Genomic DNA, 22,059 nt, shown 5'->3' with positions numbered 1-22,059 from the left:
TATTTATATGATGCTTTTCCTAATTCTAATTAGCCTAATATCCCCTACAATTATAATGTAATGGGCAAATAACATCCTTGGTGACAAGCCCACCAAGTAGCTCATAAAGTGATGAAGAAGCCATCCATAAGTGAGCCGAAATGATGAAATTGTGGTGTAGAAGGGCTGTTGGAAGGTCGAGTTGAGTCCTCAAGGTGCCATAATGAAGGAGAGGGCTCCATGAATGATGGACAAGGGGTTGGCCCCTTAGTCTCTATACAAATGATCTTGTGGTGCTCCAAAGTGGCTTTGGGGCACAAGTAATGGTTTCATGGATCTTCTGATGAAAATTAAGCTTGTAGATTGCTCCAAATGAGGGCACAGAAGATGGTGCTTTCCCTCCCATGTCTCAAGGATGAGACGAACCTTCTCTAGTTTCGGATCAATTGCCTAACTCTTTATATCCTGCTAAGCTAGTTGGGGGCACTATTGGTCCAAGAGCATCATCTTGCATATAATGTGGGGCATGAACAAGTTGCTGAAGGTGTTGAGGGCACCCATAAGATGAGACAATGCTACATCACTTGACAAAGTCTATGGCTCTTAACGCATCTCCTACAAGTGTCAATATGATCCTATGGTGGGCTTGGGCCCCAACTAAGCTGCCCAACCCATGATGAAACCACCTGCCAATTATGCATAAGATCCAATGCTTCTCCTCACCTTCATGTACAATAATTCATTAGAGTGAATCAAGCTTGTTAGTCAAGGGCATAGATGAGACTTCATAATGGGTTTTCCCTTCCAAATTTGGGGCTTTGGGCATGTAATGGTGTTACCTCTCTACGTAGGGGTGGTTAATAAACAACCCTTTACGTGTTTCCAAACCATTGAGGGAAAGACTCCCTAGGTACATCTTTCAAGTGGTAGGTGTCATGTGGATAATGATGAGGTGGTTCGGGACACAAGGGTCTCAAGGCCAAATGCCATGGTCTCAAGGGTGGTAATGATGAGGGATGCCCACATTTTTGGGTGTATGAATGTAAGAGGGAGAAATTGTGGTACATGAGTTACCCTGACCTTTGTTTTTCCACCCTTCTTCATTTGCCTTTTGTCCTTTATTGATTTTTTTTTTTTTTTTTTTTATGTTACTGCTCAGGGCTTCAGGGGATGAGAGCATGCTGTGTATGATATAACAGTGATTACCCCCTTAAAGTGGGGCAATTCATCGCCCACCAGGGGTTGGGACATGCATGGGTTCCTTAATGATGCAAGGGGCACTCATAGGGGGCCCTAGGTGCCAGAGTGATGGCTACAATGATAAGGGGTAGATCTCATGTTTGGCTTTTTCCTGTGTGTTAAATTTTATTGTCTTGACTATTTTTTGCATTTTGTGGTATTATTTCCTTTTGTATGTGGCCATGATATGCTTTTTTCAAATTTTTATTTGCATCAACCTCCGGTGTAATCTTCCAGGCCCGACCCAAACATGTGGACAAATGGAGGGGGAGTACTAGAACCTTGTGGCCCTGTTGGGCATGTACATGTCAACAGTGCCAAAAAGCAGAGTATAAAGGAGTACACAATTTTTGTGTCATTGTCATCATTGTAATCCCAAATTTTGCTATTTTATTGTAAAAATGATTTTAGTATGGGTCATGACTATGAAGCCATGTAACAACACCTAGGTAAGCCTATGATTCTTGTCAAAGGGTTTCACTCTAGGGAGTTTTTTAACATCCCTAATTATTTATGTTTCTAGACACAAATAATTTGCAAAGTTTTTCTCCCACACCTACCCCAAAGCTAGAGTGAGGCTCGTTGATAAGGTCTTGGGTGAGTCCTAGTGTTATTGACTTTATGTATTTTTATCATACTACATCATGTGTCTTGTGTCACAAAATTTGGTTGAGTCTAAGAGTGTTAATTTTAGTTGACAATGGTATGTTCTATGCGTAGCACAATTACTTCAATGACTTTTAAGCAGAATCACATTAACCATAAATCACATTGACAATAGCTGTAGATAGAATATGAACAATAAAACGCAGAAGATAAGCCCAGACAAGAGGACACCAAATTTGACAAATGCAAGGGGAAAACCTTTGATCAATTCTTCTTATTATTATATGAAATGTTCAATAGAGAGAGAGAGTACAATGAAATCAAAATTGACTTGCTAAATGATGATCAAAGCAACCCTGTCAAATCTGTAAGTTTCCTGCTTGCAAATAACATTGGTCAACAACCCTAACCAGAAAGTCAACGTTGAACAAAACAACAACAAACTATCCTCAATGCAACTCGGTCATACCCAGTCAAATTCAGCCTCTAAGGTGGCCAAAGTCAGCCCAAAACTGTGATGAAAACAATAGTCAAACTTGATCAAAGTATGCACTTGAAGTCTGCGGTCAACCCTGCAGTCAGCTCTGGTCATCGTGCCCAGAATACCTCAGTTTCTATGACAATGACTTAGCACTCCAAAACTGAAATTTTGACCCAAAAATCGCAGTCAAACTTGGTCAACACACACCTGGTCAACGCTGGTCAAACTTGCAACAAACTCTAAAATTTCGGCCCTGTAATTTGTCCTACAATTCGTCCTTCTGCTGCCACATGTGTGAGGAAAAGAGATACCTAATAAGTTGTATGAAACAATTAGATGAGGAGAGAGAAGAATGTGTGAGATGAGATGATGCCAAATGAGGTTTGAGGTTTCTCATACTTATACAAGTCGTTGAGGCTCAAGTGACTCCATTGGGCTTCATGAGCCTACATGATGATGTGGCCGACCTTTACAATTTGCACGTGTGGACATACATTCAAAAACACATTTCTGCTTATCCAAATTTAATGATCTTTAGGTCCATTTTGGTCCTCTTGAAAAGAGGAATTCGATGCAATAACCATCTCCATTAAATGAGCTGTCCAAAGTGGAATTTGGCTCTAGTTGCCAATTTTAACAAAAAGGCTGTGTCTATGTGTAAAATTCCCTTTCTAAGGGTTGATGATTGTAAAATCTTGATGTAAAAAGTGTGTCTAGGAATATTTTTGGTGAATGGTTCCTCATAATTAGAACACCATTACCAATTTTTTTTTTAGATCCACTTAGAGGGTGGAGAAATATTTGTAATCCCCTCTTGAGTCTATTATTTAATTTTCTAGCAAAAATAAAAAATAAAATTAGCCAGAAATTGTAAAAAAATAAAATGAGAGAAAAGATTAATTACTCTCCAAGTGGAAAAATCACCATAAATTATTAAGGCTATTTTTAAAAGGAAAAAATTCAAGTAAAAAATCCAAAGCCTCATTTCCAAGGTGGAATGTCCCAATCAAGAAATTCGTTGGACTAGGAAGATCATTTTCCCAGCAAATTGAATTTTTTGGGCCAAGTAGTTAATTGTTTTGCACAAGTTATGACGATTCTATTTCTGAAGATTCTCCAAGGGACTAGAGGTACCTAGAAGTTCGATTTTCTCAGGGGGTCGAAGGTTTTGAAGATCTGTGCAGTAGTTATCAAGGGACGAAAATTATTTGACAAGGATCAAGTCAAATTAGCCATTTTTCCACTTGGAGGGGTCTAGAACTCTCATTTTTTTTCTAGATAAGGATGCCTAAGGCTCCTCATTAGCCATCTTATGATCAAATGATGTACTGAACGAAAAATCTCAAGCAAGCTGTGAGTCAAATTGCTGGATGTATTTTATTTTTCAATAATAAAAAGTCTTTGGGGTTCAATTCATGGTATTTCTCATTCAGTGATCTATGGTATGTGCTGAATATGTTTTAAAGCTCTAATCAGTTCATTTTGAAGATTGTTATTTCAGTAGCCAGTGGTTGGATTGACTATTTGCATAGGTATCTTGCATTAGTTACTGGGATAGAGCAAGCACTCTAAGTCTAGTTGATCTAGCAGGTATCTCTAGATCTCTTGGGTTTCTTGTGTGAATCGAACCCTTATGAGTTAACCATCTATCTTGTAAGTGTGCAGAGAAATCATCAGATTATTCGCCCTTGGAAGCCCCAAGTACATAGACTTTGAAGTGACTTCATCTTGTTTGGCTCCTCGGCTTATCTAATGATTGTGTGCGGCAACTTGACCATGGCATAAAATTAAAGAATTATCTCTCCACTCAAATTTCTTCTAATTCAATTGTGCAAATAAAGCTAATCTGCTTATTAGAGCTTGTAATTTAAATTTGTGAATATTGTGAATAATCTTGTAAATTATTTCACTAACCCTTGTGTTTTATTTTTCTAGTGTAAATAACTAAAGGGGTTTTTATTTTCGAATTTGAATCTTATTTATTAATAGTGGAGGATGGCTAGCCTTTTGTGACTTTGCAGGTGTATTATCACAAGATCAAAGGGCTAATTCAAATTTATGGAAGGAGTAAGCCCTCACCTAGCCTAGCAGCTAGGGGTTGAGGGCTAAATCACACTTCAAGGGAGCCGTCCAACTTGTTGAAGGAAGTCGTTCACTTTGTAAGTTTGTAAGGGTGGATCTGGCCTCTAGAGGCCTTAATCTTCACTACCTAGGTCTCCAATCTTCAACTTCCAACTCTTTTGTGGAGGCCATTAGCCTTAGAGGCCTAATTCCATTGCATAATCAACATTTGGGCAAAGATTAATCACTTAAGGGTTTTGCAAGATAGTATTTGTGGATAAAATTACATTTTTGTGGTTAAAATCTCACATGATTGCTTGTTGAAGGTGGTTGTAGGGATTTTGAGGTTATTAGGCCTAGTTGCAGGCTTGAGAGGGCTAGAGAGCCCTAGATGCAGGCCTAAAGAGGCCTAGGAACCCTAGCTGCATCCCTTGGAGACTTAATAATTTCATTTCTTTGATTTTTTGGCAGTAACTTTTTGTGTTGCAGGCCTAATCACAAATTTGGCAAGGGTTTGAAGTGGCTTCTCATTAAATATTTGTCTTATGATCCATAAGGGTTTGAAATTATTCGATTGATCATTTTTTTTTGCAGGCCTAGCATTCACTTGGAGGGGGTTTCGTGGGCTCAATCTAGTCTTTAGCCTTGGCTGCAAGACCTAAAGACCTTTTTCCACTTAGCTGCTAAGCCCTAAAGGCTCTCTAAGCATGTCTGCTTGCATTTGGAAGCTTAACTCATTATCTAGGGCTAACATCTTGTGATTGCAGGTGTGTTTGAAGGGTTTCATCACTTGTTTGAGTGTGAAGCACAATTTTGGAGGGCTTACACTTGACACATCAGCCTCCTAGGCCTAGCCACAGGCCTAGGAGGTCTTATTTGCCATAGCCGTGAGGGTTTCACTGCCTGATTGCATCGTTTCAGAGGCCAGCTTTGTGATTGCAGGTGTTTGGAGAAGTATCATTGCATCTTTGAAGCCTATACATTGCTCTTGAGTCACTCAACTTCACATTACAATTGTTGAAGTGAGACCACAAAGGATTGGTGGGTTTGTTTGCTCATATCATCATCCTTTTGTTGACTGTCATAGCACAAGCAGATCTGAAGACAAGTATAACAGTGGCATAATCACATCTAAACTAACCATAATAAGCCTAGGAACCATAAAAATATCACACAAATTTAAGAGGCTTAAACATATTTGTGTTTGATATCTTGCTTGTGATTTTGGGACTGATTCTCTTGTGACAGTGGGCTGATTTGAAGTGGCAGTGATATCTCTTAAAGTCTGGTGCATTTCCTAAGTAATCATTGTGTACTTAAAGCATTGGATAGATGGTTTCATTGATTTATCTTTTGTTGTGAGGATAGACTTGTCCTTTTGCATATTTTTCTCTAGTTGGGTCACTATCTTTGTGATCATCCGAGCTTGTATAATCATATCATTTGCATAAGTGATTCTTGCATTGCATATTTGGAATTCTTTGTTGCTGTTAGCAATCTCATCTTGTTGCTTATAGTTGTGCTCTTGCTATATTGTAATGGTTCCTTGGGTCAAATTTGCAAATCTAATAAGTGAAGGAAAATTTCTAATAAGTATACATAAGTGGTAAGAGGATATTGCTATCATTCCCATCTCATCAAGCTCATCTTATTGTTCTCATAATATATTGAAGCTTTTCATGTTCCTAATTGTTACATTGTAAGTATGAGGAATTCTAATAAGCACATCTAACCACTTTAACACCATTGCTAATATTGTTTCATTGAGCTAATCTCTAAGTGCTTCATAAAGTTTCCAATGACATTCTTGAAATCTTGTATTGTTCATTTTGAAGCATTGAAGCATAATTGTATCTCATTGAAGCAAGCTAATTCCATCATCATTTGCATTTTCATTTTAGATTAGAAGTGCACATTTAAAATTTACCTCCAAGCATAAGCTTGGTTGATAGAAAGTTAGGAATGCCTTCTTCATCTAACTTGCGATGCTTGATGCTTGCACAACAGTTAAAACAGGTGACCTTGCAGATCTCTTGCAGGCTGTTAACTCTCTGTAATTGCCTCCAGGCTGAGGAGAGGAACGACAGAGGTAACCATTTCAAACAGCTTCTAGTTTGGTAACTAGCTACTTCCAACCTAAGAGAGGGCTCTCTCTGGATCAAATACTAGATCTGACCTCTATTTGACTCAAGGGGCTAGATTAGGGATTAAAAAGTAAAATGATTGAATCTGGTTCCTTGCAACACAAGCCAAGAGATCCATTGGGCATGGAGTCAAGAGGTCTGAAAAGAAAACAAATCTGGGAAATCCACTCTGGAATTCGTCAACAGAGGCAAGATAGACATATGGACTGTGCCAAAATCAGAGGGTTTTCATTGTAGTGGGATGGAAAGAGAAACATTCAGTGGGGCATCAAGGTCTCAGCTGTAGAATACCTTGAAACCATGCAGAAGACTTTACAGACAGATGTTAGAAGGCAGAAATCAGAGCATTGTGAGAATGAATTCTGACACATTTCTCAATCTAAACATCTAAATAGATATGAAAGACCTGGAAAATAAAGAAATACATACACAGAGAAGACAAACACCAGCCAATACATCACAAGAATCTCTGCAGATTGAATCCAAGCTTGCAAAACCCAATTTTATTGAATTTCAGGAAAAGGATTACAGCAGCTCCAGGAGCTCAGAACAGTGCTACAATTCACCCAAATCCAACCCTTTACACATTAAAATTACAATAATATATAGGAAAGAATTCTCCCCCAGGCTCAGGAGGTCGAATCTAACCAAATTTCCAAAGATAGCAGCAGTTACATTGAAGTTTGGAACTGTCTGCCATGAAAAATGGACCAAACTGCTGAAAACTAGGGGTCACTTCAGGAGCTCGTATCTCCTAAATCATGACAGCTGTGTAAAATTTGGAGGAGGTTTTTGTAGATCAGCTTGTTCTGAGCAAAAACCTCTCTCAGTTTTTTGAGATTCGTCTCTATTTACCCGGGATTTGCATTTGAAAAATATGTGTTAAACAGGAAAATTCTGAATCCCGAAAACTAGGGCTCAAAGATGCATTCGATTATCCCAATCTGTGACAACTATAGGAAAACTGAAAGAGGTTAATGTTCCTTAATCTGTGCTTGACCATAACCTCTCTCAGATATTTAGAACTCATCCCTGTTTACTCAGAAATTGTCTCGGAAGTTAACTGGGTAGAATGGTGAAAATGTCTAGTAAATCCCCTGTTTTCAGTTGTGACATCCATCTCATGGTTCAAGAAGGTTTAGAAAACCCCATGCAATACCTTGAGCATAGAATAGATGAGCACCCAAAATCTTTTGTTCTACCCCAAACACCTAGGAAGCTGGAGCAACTGCCAATGCATGCAAAAGAATGTACAAATATGAATGAAGAGCAAATTCAAAGGATGTTCCATGAGTGTTGCCTCCAACCACCATCTGATGAAATCCTCTTAGCGATATTCCTTGCCAATTCAACAGCCTGAGTAGACTTCATTGTGCTCCAGTGAGCTACTTCATATGGAGAAAGCCCCTTGAGGTGTTTAGTTAAGTACAACTTGTTGGCAATTGTTGGTTCTTGAGACAACATAAAACGAAGTCCATCGAAGGAATCTTCTGCAATATCAATGAGCTTTTCATACCACCCACGAGGAGTTTTCTGGAATTGGTGCACTAGAAGAGCATCATAAAATTCATGGGCAATAATGATGGTTGGCACTCCCCGAGGAACTTGTTCCAAATCAACATGCCAATAAATTGGAGCTCCAAAGAATGCATTGGATGCATCTCCATCCTTACCTTATCATTTTGTGCAGCATGTTCAGTACATCATAATGCATTATGCTAAAGCTTTCTCAATGCAGGAATGCACTCAAGCAAATGCACACAAATACTTTATGAAAACTCCTTGAACTTTGCAGTATCCCAAGGAAGGTCAGCGATAAGTGTTTCACATCTGGACCCAACTCCACAACGTTCATTTGCTTTAGCTGGCCCATTTGGTCCCATAAGCACATGCTCCATACTCCAACCGATTGAAACTTATAATTTTTTGGAATGTATGCACCTCCTCCTTATTAACATAAGCATACCCTAGTTTCTCAGATTCACCATCAACAATCTCAAAGTAAGGCTTAGATTCACCTGGTGTTTGCACTGTCCCAATATCAGGAGTTGTGATATGTTTTATGAGGATTAATTCCTGAATTGGAATTTCTTTGTTAGGTATAGGAAAGTAAGTCCTTCTAATATGAAGCGAACAAAGTTCCTTCTACAATTTAATTACTCCAAAAGAGTTGGAATATGAAATTATCCATTGAGGATATAAATATTATATTAAATATATGAATAAGAATAAGAATGATGAATTACAATGAGAACGAGAGGCTTGCTTATATACCACGCAAGTGTCTCTTTATGAAGAGTCATGTCTCATTTAGACATGCCTCTTCAGCCTAATTACTAGTTTAACTAATCATTATTTATGATTATTATTGTTTACATTATTTTACATTATTTATATATATTTTATTCATTACATTGCCTTCTTTCTTAAAAAGCTTTGTCCTCAAAGCTTGTCGATGAAAAAGGCTTGATCTCTTTTTCGGCTTCGAATGTCTTTCTCTCTTGGGATAGTCATCCTCGTCGATACAAGTTGATATGATCTTCTTAGTGACAAACAGAATTGTCGCACTAAGAAGGGATCAGAACATCCGAGATTAATCTTCTGTATAGTATTCTGATCACTGGAATTTTGTAACGACTTGTCATCATAAGACTGGATTGAGGTTACATCACTATTATATGGAACATCAATTTGTTGTTTCTGGTCTGAATGGTACCAATACGTAGCATGGTTGATTGGTCTACTCATGATTCGGATGTCGATATGGAGTTTTTAGATTTTTTTTTTTTGTTCTTTGTTTCTCTGGCGAAGATGTTGTTGAATTGGTTATGGAACATTCACTTGGGATGTCCATTGTCTGAACTGCAACATCTAAGTGTGTCGTTTCTTTAACTGACTTGTCTTCTTGAGTTGTCATATTCACTCGATCGGTATTTGTTGTTTTGTCATCAACTTGAATTCCTACATTTGATGCTTCTTTCTCGATAAGTTGTTGTACCTTGTTTTCTAATGACTTCTTATCCTTCTTAAGTTTCTTAATTTGCGACAATAATTTTTCGCTATGGTTTTTAAATTTTTATTATGTCACTACACTTAATATAAAAGTCACACTTAATATAAACTTTTATGATGTCACCACACTCAATAAATATAAAGGTCATGTCTTTTCATATGACAAGGTCACGATGTTCACCAAACTTTGTAAGTAAAAAGTAAAACTTACCTTTCACGTAAAGAGGTTTTGTATCCCTTTTGTTTTTTTTCTTTTACTTTTAAAATACCATGGGCAATTACCATGGGTTGTTTCTAAAACCACGGGCTTCTCCATGTAAAATGTTTTAAATATCACTTGGTATGAGATTTTGTATCCCTTTTGTTTTTCTTTTACTTTTAAAATACCATGGGCAATTACCATGGGTTGTTTCTAAAACCACGGGCTTCTACCAGGTGATTTTAAATCTTTTTTTTTAATATAATTTGATTTTTTTATGTTCTTTTATTTTATTATTTTTTTTCTTTTTCTTCTTCTTCTTTTTTTAATTTATTTACTTATATTTTTTTTGGTTAATTTTTTTTTTATGGCCAAAGGTCAACTAGCGAATTGGAGACCCTCCAACTAGCAAATTTTCTTTTAATTTTAATTTTAATGGCCAAAGGCCTAGAAAAACGGAGAAAAGGAGAAACTCCCAAATTCTGAGCAAAATGCTTCAATTGTACGGCAACACGGTTGACGAATTTCGATAGCCAAGGACCTGGATCGGAGAACGAGCTCTGTGCACCGGTTAAGCAACCTAGAGGACCGAACTGCTCTGATACCAAATGAAGCGAACAAAGTTCCTTCTACAAATTAATTACTCCAAAAGACTTGGAATATGAAGTTATCCATTGAGGATATAAATATTATATTAAATATATGAATAAGAATAAGAATGATAATGATTTACAATGAGAACGAGAGGCTTGCTTATATACCACGCAAGTGTCTCTTCATGAAGAGTCATGTCTCATTTAGACATGCTTCTTCAGCCTAATTACTAGTTTAACTAATCATTATTTATGATTATTATTGTTTACATTATTTATATATATTTTATTCGTTACATACTACTTGGGGAAGTCTTTCACCACCTTCACTATTTCCAATAACTTTGGTACTAAAATCAACAATAGTTTAGATATGTTTTCAACCTTTGCCTCCTCTATTTTCAAGTAATTCTCTAGTTGTTCACCACGAAGACAATGCTCTTGATTGTCATGACAAGCCTTTTGGTTCAATTGCAACCTTACCCAAAACCTGCTACTAATAAAATAGTATGAGCTATGAAATCCTTAAATTTGGGAATGCCACGAAATGAGCTCAATACGCTCATGAATTGGCACAAAAATTATAGAGTGCCAACACGGGCAATTCCTTGTAGGAACGAAGGCATTTGGGTCGTTAGAATTCCAGGGTAGGTATCGTTGATGAGGCCTTAGCCTCCTTCCCGTGGACTTCTTTCTACAACTGTGTGCGAGACTTGCTTCAAATAGTTGATTTTCTAACAACTTCAACTTCCCCAACAATTTCTTCTACAACTTTGACTTCCCCAACAGTTTCTTTTGCAACTTCGATTTCCCAGAAACTTCTGCAATCTCGGTCTAACAACTACTTTAGAAACCCTAACAAGAGAGAGAAAGAGGTCCAAAAACTTCGATCTTTCTTTTCTTCTTATTTTCCTTGATTTTTGTCCTTTGCCAACTTTGTTGAGGAGATTGAACTGCTTCTTGCTTTATCGAACTGTTCTTCCAATTGAAGTCGAGGTTCCCTTATATATAGCCTTCTTAGGAGGTCGAATGGTTGTCCTTGATGTTGACTTGATCCTTCTAGTAGGCTGACTTGTTTGACAAGGTCTTGGAGGGTCTTTATGACACTTTTGACTTAATGAAATTTTTTCTTTACAAGATACAACATGCCCAAAGGTGTCTTATATGTATGCCAATGACTCTTTTGACTTCATAATTCTATGACAAACCTAGAAGCACTCAATGGGTGCTTGACCTATAAATAAATTTATCTTGAGCATGAAACCCATGCATCAAGAATGATAATAATAAATTTCTTTTCTCTTTAATATCCATTATATAAAATCATGATTACAATAAACATAATGAAGGCTGAACCTAGTTACACATTTCAACACTCATACATCCGAATGTACTAGTTCCAAGAGGCTCTTGGCCCTACTATCTCGCTGGAAAAGGATGTCTTGGCATACTTGCCAAATGCGCAACCCTTGGACATGTCATGATGATCTACACTGTATTGTGGTAACCCTATGGCAATCTGCCTCAAAATCTTTAGCGCGACATGGTGTAAGTGACCCATACGCCTATGCCGAAGTTCCCCAAAGTCACATCTATGCGCATTGATCTCTTTGCTGCTCAAGGCTGCTTTTGTCTCAATCTGTAGCTTGTAAAGGTTCTTCACCCTAACTCCAATTTGCGTAATTGCTCCGGAGTTGAGATGCTTGATGATGGCCTTCCCTCTGCTGAAGATAACCTCATACCCTTTGCTCTCCAAGGTTGAGACTGAAACAAGGTTTTTCTTCAACCTTGGGACATAAATGACATCTCTAAGGTAGAGAGGTTTTCTCGACCCCCTCTCAAACTTGACAGTACCCACACCTTGCGCTAGGTACTTACTATCATCTCCCATCTCTATATGAAACCACATATCCTTCTCTATTAACTAGCTGAAGTAATCGTTTTTCTCAGTTATATGAAAGGATGCTCTGTTGAATTTCCACGACCTTCGGTCTAGGTTAGAGTCTTAAAATCACTGACGTTACCAAACCAAAAATCTCAACCATAAACTGCTTTGCACAACGGAAATATAAAGCAGTAAATCACATATGAACAATAGACACAATTTTTAACAAAATTGTATAATAATGTACAATCATCAATCTTCGTTATATTAAACCAAATCTGAATAATACAACTGTCTATGGTATACAAAATACAATGACAAACTTGGCTGCATCTCTTCTCTGTCGTATCTTGTCCTGCCGATCCTTTGCACCCGTACTGCTCACTAGTAGTGCCTTAGTCCATCAAGGCCACTACACTTCGAGACTCCAGGAGGGCTGCCACCTAACACTGCTGCATATCCATCTATAGAGTTTACATGGGCTGATCAAATTGCTCTCTAGGCTGGCCAATTCTTGAGTTCCAATCTGCCTTCTAGTAGCCTCTTTTGTCCATCAAAGAGCTACTCATAAGGCTGCAATCCTTCACCCAATCACGCACCAACAACGTCCTTCTTGGCTGTTGCTCTAGGGCTACTTTGGGTAGCCAACACATTGCCCTCCAACAGAGCTATGGCACCAAATCCAATCACTACTGAATCTTCTCCTAGTATGACAATTCACCACCTTGGAAGGTCATACACATGGCATTAATAGGCTGCTCAACAAACTGATCCAATCCGGTCACACCTCGACCCAATACACCTCACAAAACGCTATTGTTTCACCACGCTGCATTGCTGCACTGCTGCACCACTGGTTAGGGAATCACCTACAACCTTACTCCTCCACGCAACTCAGCAAGATAGACCTCTAAAGACTGCGGTCCTCCAAGGGAGAGACCCTCCACTCCTACGTTGACTCTTTGTGCTTTGTTTCACCCAAATGCAGCACCAAAGGATGGCCCAACTGTTGGCTATGGCCTGCGGCCTAGCACAACAATTGCTGTAGCCTTCGGCCTCCCTCCAAACCTTCACCAACAGCCCTCAAAACAACTGTTTTCTCCTCCAAACATGCAGACTTATCTGCCCAGCAAACAACCCTTAACACGTACTTGGAAGTTGAGGAACAACCCTTTACTGCCTCCTAGACAACCCTTAGACCTCCACGTTGTCACCTACAACAAACAAAAACCCTTACGCTGTCCTTGGCTCCTCCACGCTGTCCCTTCTTGGCTCCCTTGCTGCGGCTAAGGCTCCTTCTATTTCAGAGGTATATTGCCCACACTTGGATGATGAAAATGACTCCAATACACCTTGTATCTAGACACATACAAGGGCTTCAACGAATCTTGAAGAGACACATCTATTAGAGTTATTTTACACCAAACCTACATGACCTAGTAACCAATAATTACCTTGTCAACTTCAAAAATTCATTTCTCTCTAACGACAACTCGGATTCAGACGATTCTCGATGCGTTGGACTTGTATCGCCGAACACTATCATCCTTATCCATCACATGTCGTACCTCCATCACGGTTTTGGCCCAAATCACGAGGTTGCAAAACCTCACACTTGGGTTCCAAGCCCACAAGTTGTCCTTGTGGTGCTTTGCCCTCCAAACCCTGAACCCTAGGGCTTGGAGTACCTCCCAAGCTACACAAATAAACATGCTCCACTATCAATATACCACATGCTGCTGGCCACTGAGCTTGCCATGCAAGCTATGAGAGAACTCCTCAAATTGAGAAGTGAACTCTTCCACCTCTGCTGATGTTGGTGCATGATCCTTCTTGGACTCCTCCTTCCTATTTGGACACTTGGTGGGGTAGTGCCCAAATTGATGACAAGAGAAGCACTTCACTTTACTGAGATCTTTCTTCTTCTTGCCTCCTGAACTAGACTCTGCCCCTCCTAGCCTTTTCTTGCCCTTGGCTTTGCCCCCTTTGCTAGCTAGGGCAAAGTTTTCTTCTTACTTAGTCTTTGTATGAGTCCCAGATTTTGCTTGCTTTCGGATCTCCACTTGCATGCAATCACTGCATAGTCGCTCCCAATTTTGAAGATTTTCTCTACCACTCACTGCATCAATGAATTTTTTCCATGACTTGGGAAAGCCTAATAATGCAAAACTGACAAGGTCTCTGTCCAACACTCTTTCCAACCTTGACTAACTTATCTGTCACTTGGGTGAATTTGGTCAAGTAAGAAATCATGGATTCAAACTAATCTTGATATTTTTGAGCTTATCTCGAGTACTAGCTTCCTGGCCTCACTTGTACTCTGGTACAACTCTAAGATAGCTGTCTACGTGTCCTAAGCTGTCTTCTTTCCATAAAGGTGAGGTATGATGTGATCCTTGATCCTTCAAGGATTATTCTTCTGGCTTTTGCGTCCTTCTTGTTATGCTAGGCTAGTTGTTGAGGATTTGCTGGAGCAGCTAGTGGACTCTCCACAAATTCCCAAAGTCCCTGCTCCTCCAAAACTATACCAATCCTCTCCTTCCAAGAACATAAATCGAGGCCCCATCAATGCGGTTCTCAAATCTCAGCCCCAAATATGTCATGCTCTAACTTGAACTGCTCAGAAAACACCCTTGCGCAAGCTTGCTAGAGAAAACACCTGCGCACTTGATTTCATGGGAAAAGATTGCGCTCTTGTGGAAACTGCACACCCTGCACTATAATTGTCACTCGCTTCCGAGGAAAAAATATACTGCTTTCTGGTCTTCAATCAGTTCATAGCTTTGATAACATGTTAGTTTTCTAATACCCAACAACTAATTTGAAATGAGATGCAAGAACTAAAGCTTGAACTGCGAAATTCACTAATCAAATATATTGAGTATTCTAATGAAATTGCAGTGGAAAATAAATTTATGAAGACACAAGCACACAATTAACAAAACACCAGAAATATCCAAGAAACCCCAACTGGGGAAAACTTGCTATTTTGTGTTTTTATTGATCTTCTCATAAAATTTTTAGTAATTAATTACAAATCACTTGGGAAAAATGCTCTTCTTACTCTTTGTTCCTCAACACAATATCCCGCACACCCTAGACCAATTTGACCTCTCTCTTGCGCACTTGTACCAACTGTACAGGTTGAATTGCCTCCTTGCGCAAAGTATCTTTGGCCTCCTTAAGTGATGCACTCTTCCTGACCTCTCGTACTGATCTGGATTATCTTGAACGCAAAACACAAATTCTCGCAAGTGCATAATGATATGTTTCACCAAGTCTGCGCTCTTCTCTTTATAGGACGACCTGCTCTTCAACTCAAGTGAACTGGCTCCTTGAGCCCAAGTCGAACTACCTCGCTGAACTCAAGTCTAACTGACATATAGAACTCAAGTGAATTGGCCTTTTGAACTTCAGTGAAACTGCCTCATTGAATTGAGTCAAACTGAGATAAAATCTTCATGCATGCTTAGTTCGATTTACTATTTTTGAGTATAGGAAAATTAGAGATTTTTCCCAAGTCAACACTAAGAGAAAGTAAGATTGCGCCTTAGCTTCACATGCATGTTCTTCTGCCAAATATGGTGCACTACTAAATTTAGCAGAACCCTTCCATCTCTAACTTCAATTAACAAGCACAGTCGCACTCAACACTATAGAGGTTGAGTATATTGCAGCTAGTTGGGCAAGTTGTGAAGTAGTGTGGCTTCAAAAGCTACTCATAGGATTGTTTGATTAGCTTCTGGAGATGACCGTGACGACAGGTCAAAGCACATTGAGATCAAGTACCACTACATGGTTTAGAAGGGAGCAATGAGGCTACAATATATTTATATGGACGAGCAGGTTGCTGGCATTCTCACAAATCCTCTGTCCTGGGATGAAGTTTGTTTACTTTAGGGACAAGCTTGGAGTGGTTGAGAATGCTTCCCTTAGTTAGAGGGAGTGTTGATCTTGTAGCATCAAGAGTAGATATTCTCTCTAGGTCAAGGGTATTGACTAGGAGCCGTGTAATGTGGCTAGGGAGATTGGCCAGAGAGCATCAAGGCCCAAAGTGCACCCTCGGTTAGAAGGTTTTGACCATATTTCCAAGAGTTACTTAGCTAGTGGGTAGATTGAGTGCCCCATAGCATTGGGCAAGTGTTTTACCATTCAAGTATCATGCGACGACATGAGGGAATGGTAAATTGGCCATGAGTTGACCATTGATCAGTGATACTGACCTAGGTCCAAGTGATGACTTTGATAGTTGGTGACCCAGGACTAGTCTTGTGTTTACTTCCGTTAGGGGGTACCTGACCATATCCTCAAAAGTTATTTGGCTAGTGGGTAACGAAATCCTTTACATGATGCCGATGCAAGATGTTTTCCACATGGTTCTAGGATAGAACATGAAGTGGATGGATGCATTAACATCAATATGGAAAATGTCCAAGTCGGGATTAAGTTGGCAAGGGTCTAGAAACTGAAAAAGTTGTTAAAGTCCAGAGGTTTTTGAAAAAGTCAGCAAAAAGTCTGCAAAATTAAAAAAAAAAAATAATAGTATTTTGGAAAAAATCCCTATTTTAAAAAAAAATAAATTAAAAAGTCGTTAAAGAAACTACCTCACTCACGATTTTTTGGAAAAACTCCCGATTTTATTCCATCTTTTCTGATAACTGTTTTTTTTTTGTTTTCCAAAGTTGCCAAAAAATCGGCCGATAAAATTGGCTAGCTCAAAAAATTGGACTTTACGAATTTTATCGCGACTTTTTCCACACTGATTAATATAGCAGGCTCATTCAATCTTTTCTTGGGATGGAGAAATATTTTAGCAAAGAAGACATCTAAGAAGTCAAGGTGAATACCTCCCTAACTAAGAGGGAGTGTTGATTTTTGGGTAGTTGCGGTTGGTATTCCCAAACTACAAGTCGGCCCTTCAAAGAAAAATGAAAATTAAATTTGAATTATAAATTTTGGAGCACATGTAGGCCCCAAAATGTCAGGTCGGCCCCACAAGTGAAGGGGTGCGACTTTTGGTCAAAAGTCACCCCACTTGATCTAATATAAATACAAGTGTGACTCCACTTCTCATTCATTAAACACAATCATTTCTTCTGTTTTGATCCACACATGTGAAGGAGAGAGGAGATCCGCATTTTGAACAGCATACGGTCTGTGTTAACCAGCAGTTGACCGAATTTTTCCTGGGCAGAGTTAACTGATTTTCTGGATAGTTGACTGAGCTATTTGAGGGCAGTTTTACCAAGTTGACCAGCTGTTGCAGAAGGCCGAGTTTCTGCCTGTTTGACCAGGTTTGACCAAAAGTTGATTAGCTGTAATCTTGGTCTGGGTTGACCAAATTTTACTTAAGAATATCAGATTGTACCTTTTGCTGAATTAAACAATTTCTCCTAGAAAAGATTGCTGGGTTTTCTCTCGAGTTTGGGTTTCCCAGGGAATTTTTTTTTGTCTCTTTCGTGCTTGGCTGTCTCTCTATGATCCTACCGTCATTATTGCATTACTGTTGAGAATTTTTATGTATAATTGCTTAATGATATATGTGACATAAGATGACTTGATTAAGAAATCATTGGAAAGTAATTATCTGATTAGAAGATCAGATTTGTCCAAGAAAATCAACACTTCTTACTGGATTGCAGTGCAGGAGGATGTTATTGGAGCCTTCCGCTTGCTCTAGGCACCCTCTGCATGTCGACAGTCCATTGCTGCCCTCTTTTCTGCAAGGCTATTTGGGATCAAATTTTCTTTCCTGCTGCTAACTAAACAAAAGCTTCCACCTCTTGCCAACATGAAAGTGTCCAGATTCTGTTGTGTGATGCATCTTTGGGGAGGTTGTGCTCCTCCATTAAACCTTTCCTGTGGTCTTCTCTTACTGAATTCTTACCCTTGCCTTTTTGCTTCCAGCATAGTTTGTTTGACCTATTTTGTACAGGATATTCCTTTTCTCTAGCATTTTTAAAATTTTCCTTTACATTGGCCAGTCATATGAGTTGGCTCCATCTAAAGCCTGCTGTTTCTCCTTCATATATGCCCCAATTTATTTAGTATTATATATATATAAACATTTTAGCAGTGTTGCAAACATCTCTATAACATCCCGATTTTATCTCAAAATCACGATTTTTTGGCCTAGCCGATGTTTGCGATTTTTAAAGATATTTTTATTGTATCTTAATTTTGCCGATGTTTGCCGATTTTTTACCGATATTTTCCCGATTTTTACAATTTTTTGGTTTTCCGGACCCTTGCCGATTTTATCCCAATGCCGATGTTCGCAACATTGCATTTTAGATCTCTCTCTCTCTCTATATATAACATTTTAGGTCTTTTATAATTCTTCTATATATATATATATATATAACATTTTAGATCTTTTTATAATTCTTCTGTTGCTGTTCCAAGTTTTGGGTGGTCACTCCAGTGATCACGGAACCCCTTTCCCCCATCACTGAATCTTGTCCCCCCATCTCCAAAACTTGGTGAGAGCATAGCTTGTAAGATTTATGGTTCTTATACTCTAAAAACTGTGTTTTGAATGGTGCCACTGGTACCTGCATGTCATTGTAATAGAACATGGTCAGTTAATCTTTATGATAAATATAAAGTTATATTTTAAATAGTTTTGCCAAATCATAATTTAGGAGTTATATCTTTAAGATAAATATAAAGCTATATTTTAATTAGTTTGGCTGAATCATAATCTAGGAGTTATCTACAAAAAGCTAAAAGGTTTGTAAACAGAAAAATGTCAATGCTGAGTTTTGTGAAGGACATATATACGTAGTTACCATACACACAGGTATGCTATATATGGCATTTGGTTGAGTTCGTGGCTCCATACCATACTCGCATTGACTTAGTATTGGGTGGTCAACCTTCGTACTAAAGTACTTTTCATGCATTAAAAAGGTGTTTTTGCACAAGATGAGAGTCTGCAGTGTAATGTATTGGAATTTCAGTGGAAGATTTCATTTTTCAATCAACATTTGAAGCACATTATTCAAGGCTCATTGTCAAGCATTAAAAATGGCATTTTTTGTTTGCTTTATTTTGCTTTTGTGGAGTATTTCTAGACATCTGCTTCAGTGAGAACAAGTCTGGTACCTATGAATGTATCTGTATGTCCTAGTTCTGTCATTCTTTATTCCTTAGAATACATTTCCGTTCTCAAGTGTTACATCTGCAGCTTCAGATCAGTGTTTCTTGAATATTGACGTGCTTATATGGTTGGGTCTCTTATTCTTAAATTTTCTTACACTTGTTTTTTGTATCTATTCATTTTTGGGTTCAACTTTTCAATAATTTTGATTACCGTTTGCTTGTGTCATGACTCCCAAGGTTCTAGTTATGCAGATATTTAACTAATAAATCAATTTTACTCACTTCTTAGTGCGACTTACTGGATATGCCTGCTGTGGCACAACTGGAGAAAGATGGAAAGTATGCATTGGTATACCGCTTGTTACAGATTTTCCTCACTCAGCGACTAGATTCTTATTTGGAATTTCAAGCTGCAAATTCTGCATTACTGAAAAGCTATGGTATCTCTCACTCTACCTTGGAGTTAATAGATACTGTATTGTTCCATGTAGTTACTGGTTGCTTTAAAACTCACACATTGTACTCTTTCATTGTAGGTCTAGTCCATGAAGATTGCATAATGAAAATGCGGTTAATGTCTCTTGCTGACCTTGCTTCAAAAGGATCTGGAGAAATTTCTTATGTGTCTGTGAGGGATACATTGCGGGTAATGTGCAATTAATTTTTAATTCATAATTGCATTATGGTGCCATACTCTGTAAACTCTTGTTAACTATGCTTCAACCACATCTGTTTTCAATTTTTCTGATGTGCACAGGTTACAGATGATGATGTGGAATTTTGGATAGTTCGGGCAATCAGTGCAAAACTTGTAGATTGTAAGATGGATCAGATGCGTCAAGTAGCAGTTGTAAAGTATGTCTGTTGCATAATTATGTTGCATTTATCAGGTGTGAGATAGTCCAGCTGTGATTTTGCATGGCACTTCCATTAATTTATCAGATTCTTGTTTTTTATAATTCACAGCCGGTCTACTGAACGAGTATTTGGACCACCTCAATGGAAAGAGCTACACTCAAGACTGTCTGTTTGGAAGGTGATAATGAACTTTGAGGATATTGTCTTCATAGCAGACAATGTCATCTATCTTGTCTAATTCATAGTTTATAACGTTTTTTCTTTGTGAAAGAGTATGGGAAGAAATATAGCTCGGATAGAAGAAGAGTCTTTAATATTTATTTATTCAGATAAACATTTTGATCAAGAGCATTCATTATTCTTTGGAAGTCTCTTACGTACTGTTCTGAACATGGGTAGTGTGCTTTGTTTTGATTCCTTACTGTAACTACTTGATCCCACAGGAAAATATTGCAAATATTATAAGAAATATCCAGAAGGCAAATGCTGCTGTTGACCAGGCACCTGAGGCATTACAAGTGTTGGCAGTCCAGTAAGCATTTATTTTGTATTTTGCTGGAATTTTGGCTGAACGAAACTTCTTTTGGGGTTTTCTAGGGTCCAGTGAAAGATGAGTTAACACACATGACCAGGAAGGTTGTGCAGAAATTGAGATTTCTTACGTCAAAACAATTATTTTACATGTTCATAGCTGAGGTTAATGCTGATATGGTTTTATTTTCTCCATGGCATTTAGTTAATGAGTAAGTCGGATATTTGTGTTAAGCTGTTTGTGATTCAGCATGTAATCCCAGCTAAGTTTATTGGGATGTTATCTTAAGAATTTCTGTAAGACCTAATTGATGCCAACTCAAAATAGAATGATGCCTTCAAATGTGGATCATATGTGGCCTTTATTATTCAATTTGTTGATGTGTTTCATTTGTCTTTTCTTTTATTTCATTCTAGGCTTCAAATTTTTTGTGGAAGTTTTGTGTGTTAACGGTGTATCCTTTTCTACAATGTTTAGTTAGAGTCGCTGGTGGTTGCAATTTGTCTGACCTTTTTTCTTTTCACTTCTATTAAAGTTCAGGATGCTGCTTTTAAAAGTGGTGCGAGGCAATGGACATTGCAATTAGATTATTGTTCCTTCCCATTTTCTTTCAGAGGGATAGTTATGGCAATATGTTATCATCGGTCTTTTGGCATTGTCTTTTCAGCGAAGGTACTGTTAGACAGTTGGGCCAGCTCATCATCAATTTGAATAAGAAAATGATCGAATTACAAAAGGCGAAAAACAGAGAGGCTGGTGGTCCCATAGACTATTTTTAGTGTCGTGGACATTAAAATATCATTCATTGATATTTTAATCATAGTGTGCATACCTTAATTGCTGAATTACAACACTCTTGGTGGTAAGTGTATGATTGTACATAACGAGGATTTTGGTGTGGGTTTTGGTATAGATTCAAGGGTTTTGCAGTATAAACAAAGGAATGCATTTCAATCCACATTGGTTAGGTATGACATTCAGGCCAGCAATGCCAGTTTGGGAGCTTTACTCTCTTGAGGATAGTTTCTACTTAGTGGAAGATGTCGAAGAGTGAGGATCCTTTATTGAACAATCCATACATGGCTAGGTTGGTATATAGGTAACTGGCATTACTCTCTTGAGCACAGTTTCTACTCGAAATGGAAAATTGTGGAACAACAACGAGGATCCTTCATTGGACAATACACATGCTTCCCTTTAAGTGTCCAATGACTTCCAAGTATTTCCCAATGCCGGTCCTAAATCTCGAGGGTCTGCTTTCTTATGACCGCCAAGTCTTGCACATTGTTGACCCAAATTCTCAAGGTATGGTTCAAACCATTCAAATAATTAAACTATTCATTTGTAGAGGAGGAAATGGAGTAGT

The 22,059-nt window shown here is 38.4% G+C and overlaps 1 protein-coding gene across 2 annotated transcripts in view; it reads left to right on the top strand.

The window, feature by feature from the left end:
* Positions 1-21,092, top strand: part of LOC149155625 (uncharacterized) — a 98,232-nt gene extending 77,140 nt beyond the window's left edge. For both annotated transcript variants that reach the window (XM_089445834.1, XM_089445835.1), the window contains 5 exons: positions 19,593-19,743; positions 19,840-19,949; positions 20,061-20,158; positions 20,270-20,339; positions 20,605-21,092. In XM_089445834.1, the coding sequence (XP_089301960.1) occupies positions 19,593-19,743; positions 19,840-19,949; positions 20,061-20,158; positions 20,270-20,339; positions 20,605-20,697 (522 nt within the window). In that variant the 3' untranslated portion in view covers positions 20,698-21,092. The remainder of the gene's footprint in view (positions 1-19,592; positions 19,744-19,839; positions 19,950-20,060; positions 20,159-20,269; positions 20,340-20,604) is intronic.
* Positions 21,093-22,059: the final 967 nt, after the last annotated feature.

The sequence above is a fragment of the Pinus tabuliformis genome, chromosome 9 (genome assembly GCF_031772625.1).
Source record: "Pinus tabuliformis cultivar Carrire ecotype Pingquan chromosome 9, CPIR1, whole genome shotgun sequence".
Taxonomy (NCBI): domain Eukaryota; kingdom Viridiplantae; phylum Streptophyta; class Pinopsida; order Pinales; family Pinaceae; genus Pinus; species Pinus tabuliformis.
This window is presented reverse-complemented; position numbering and strand designations above follow the sequence as displayed.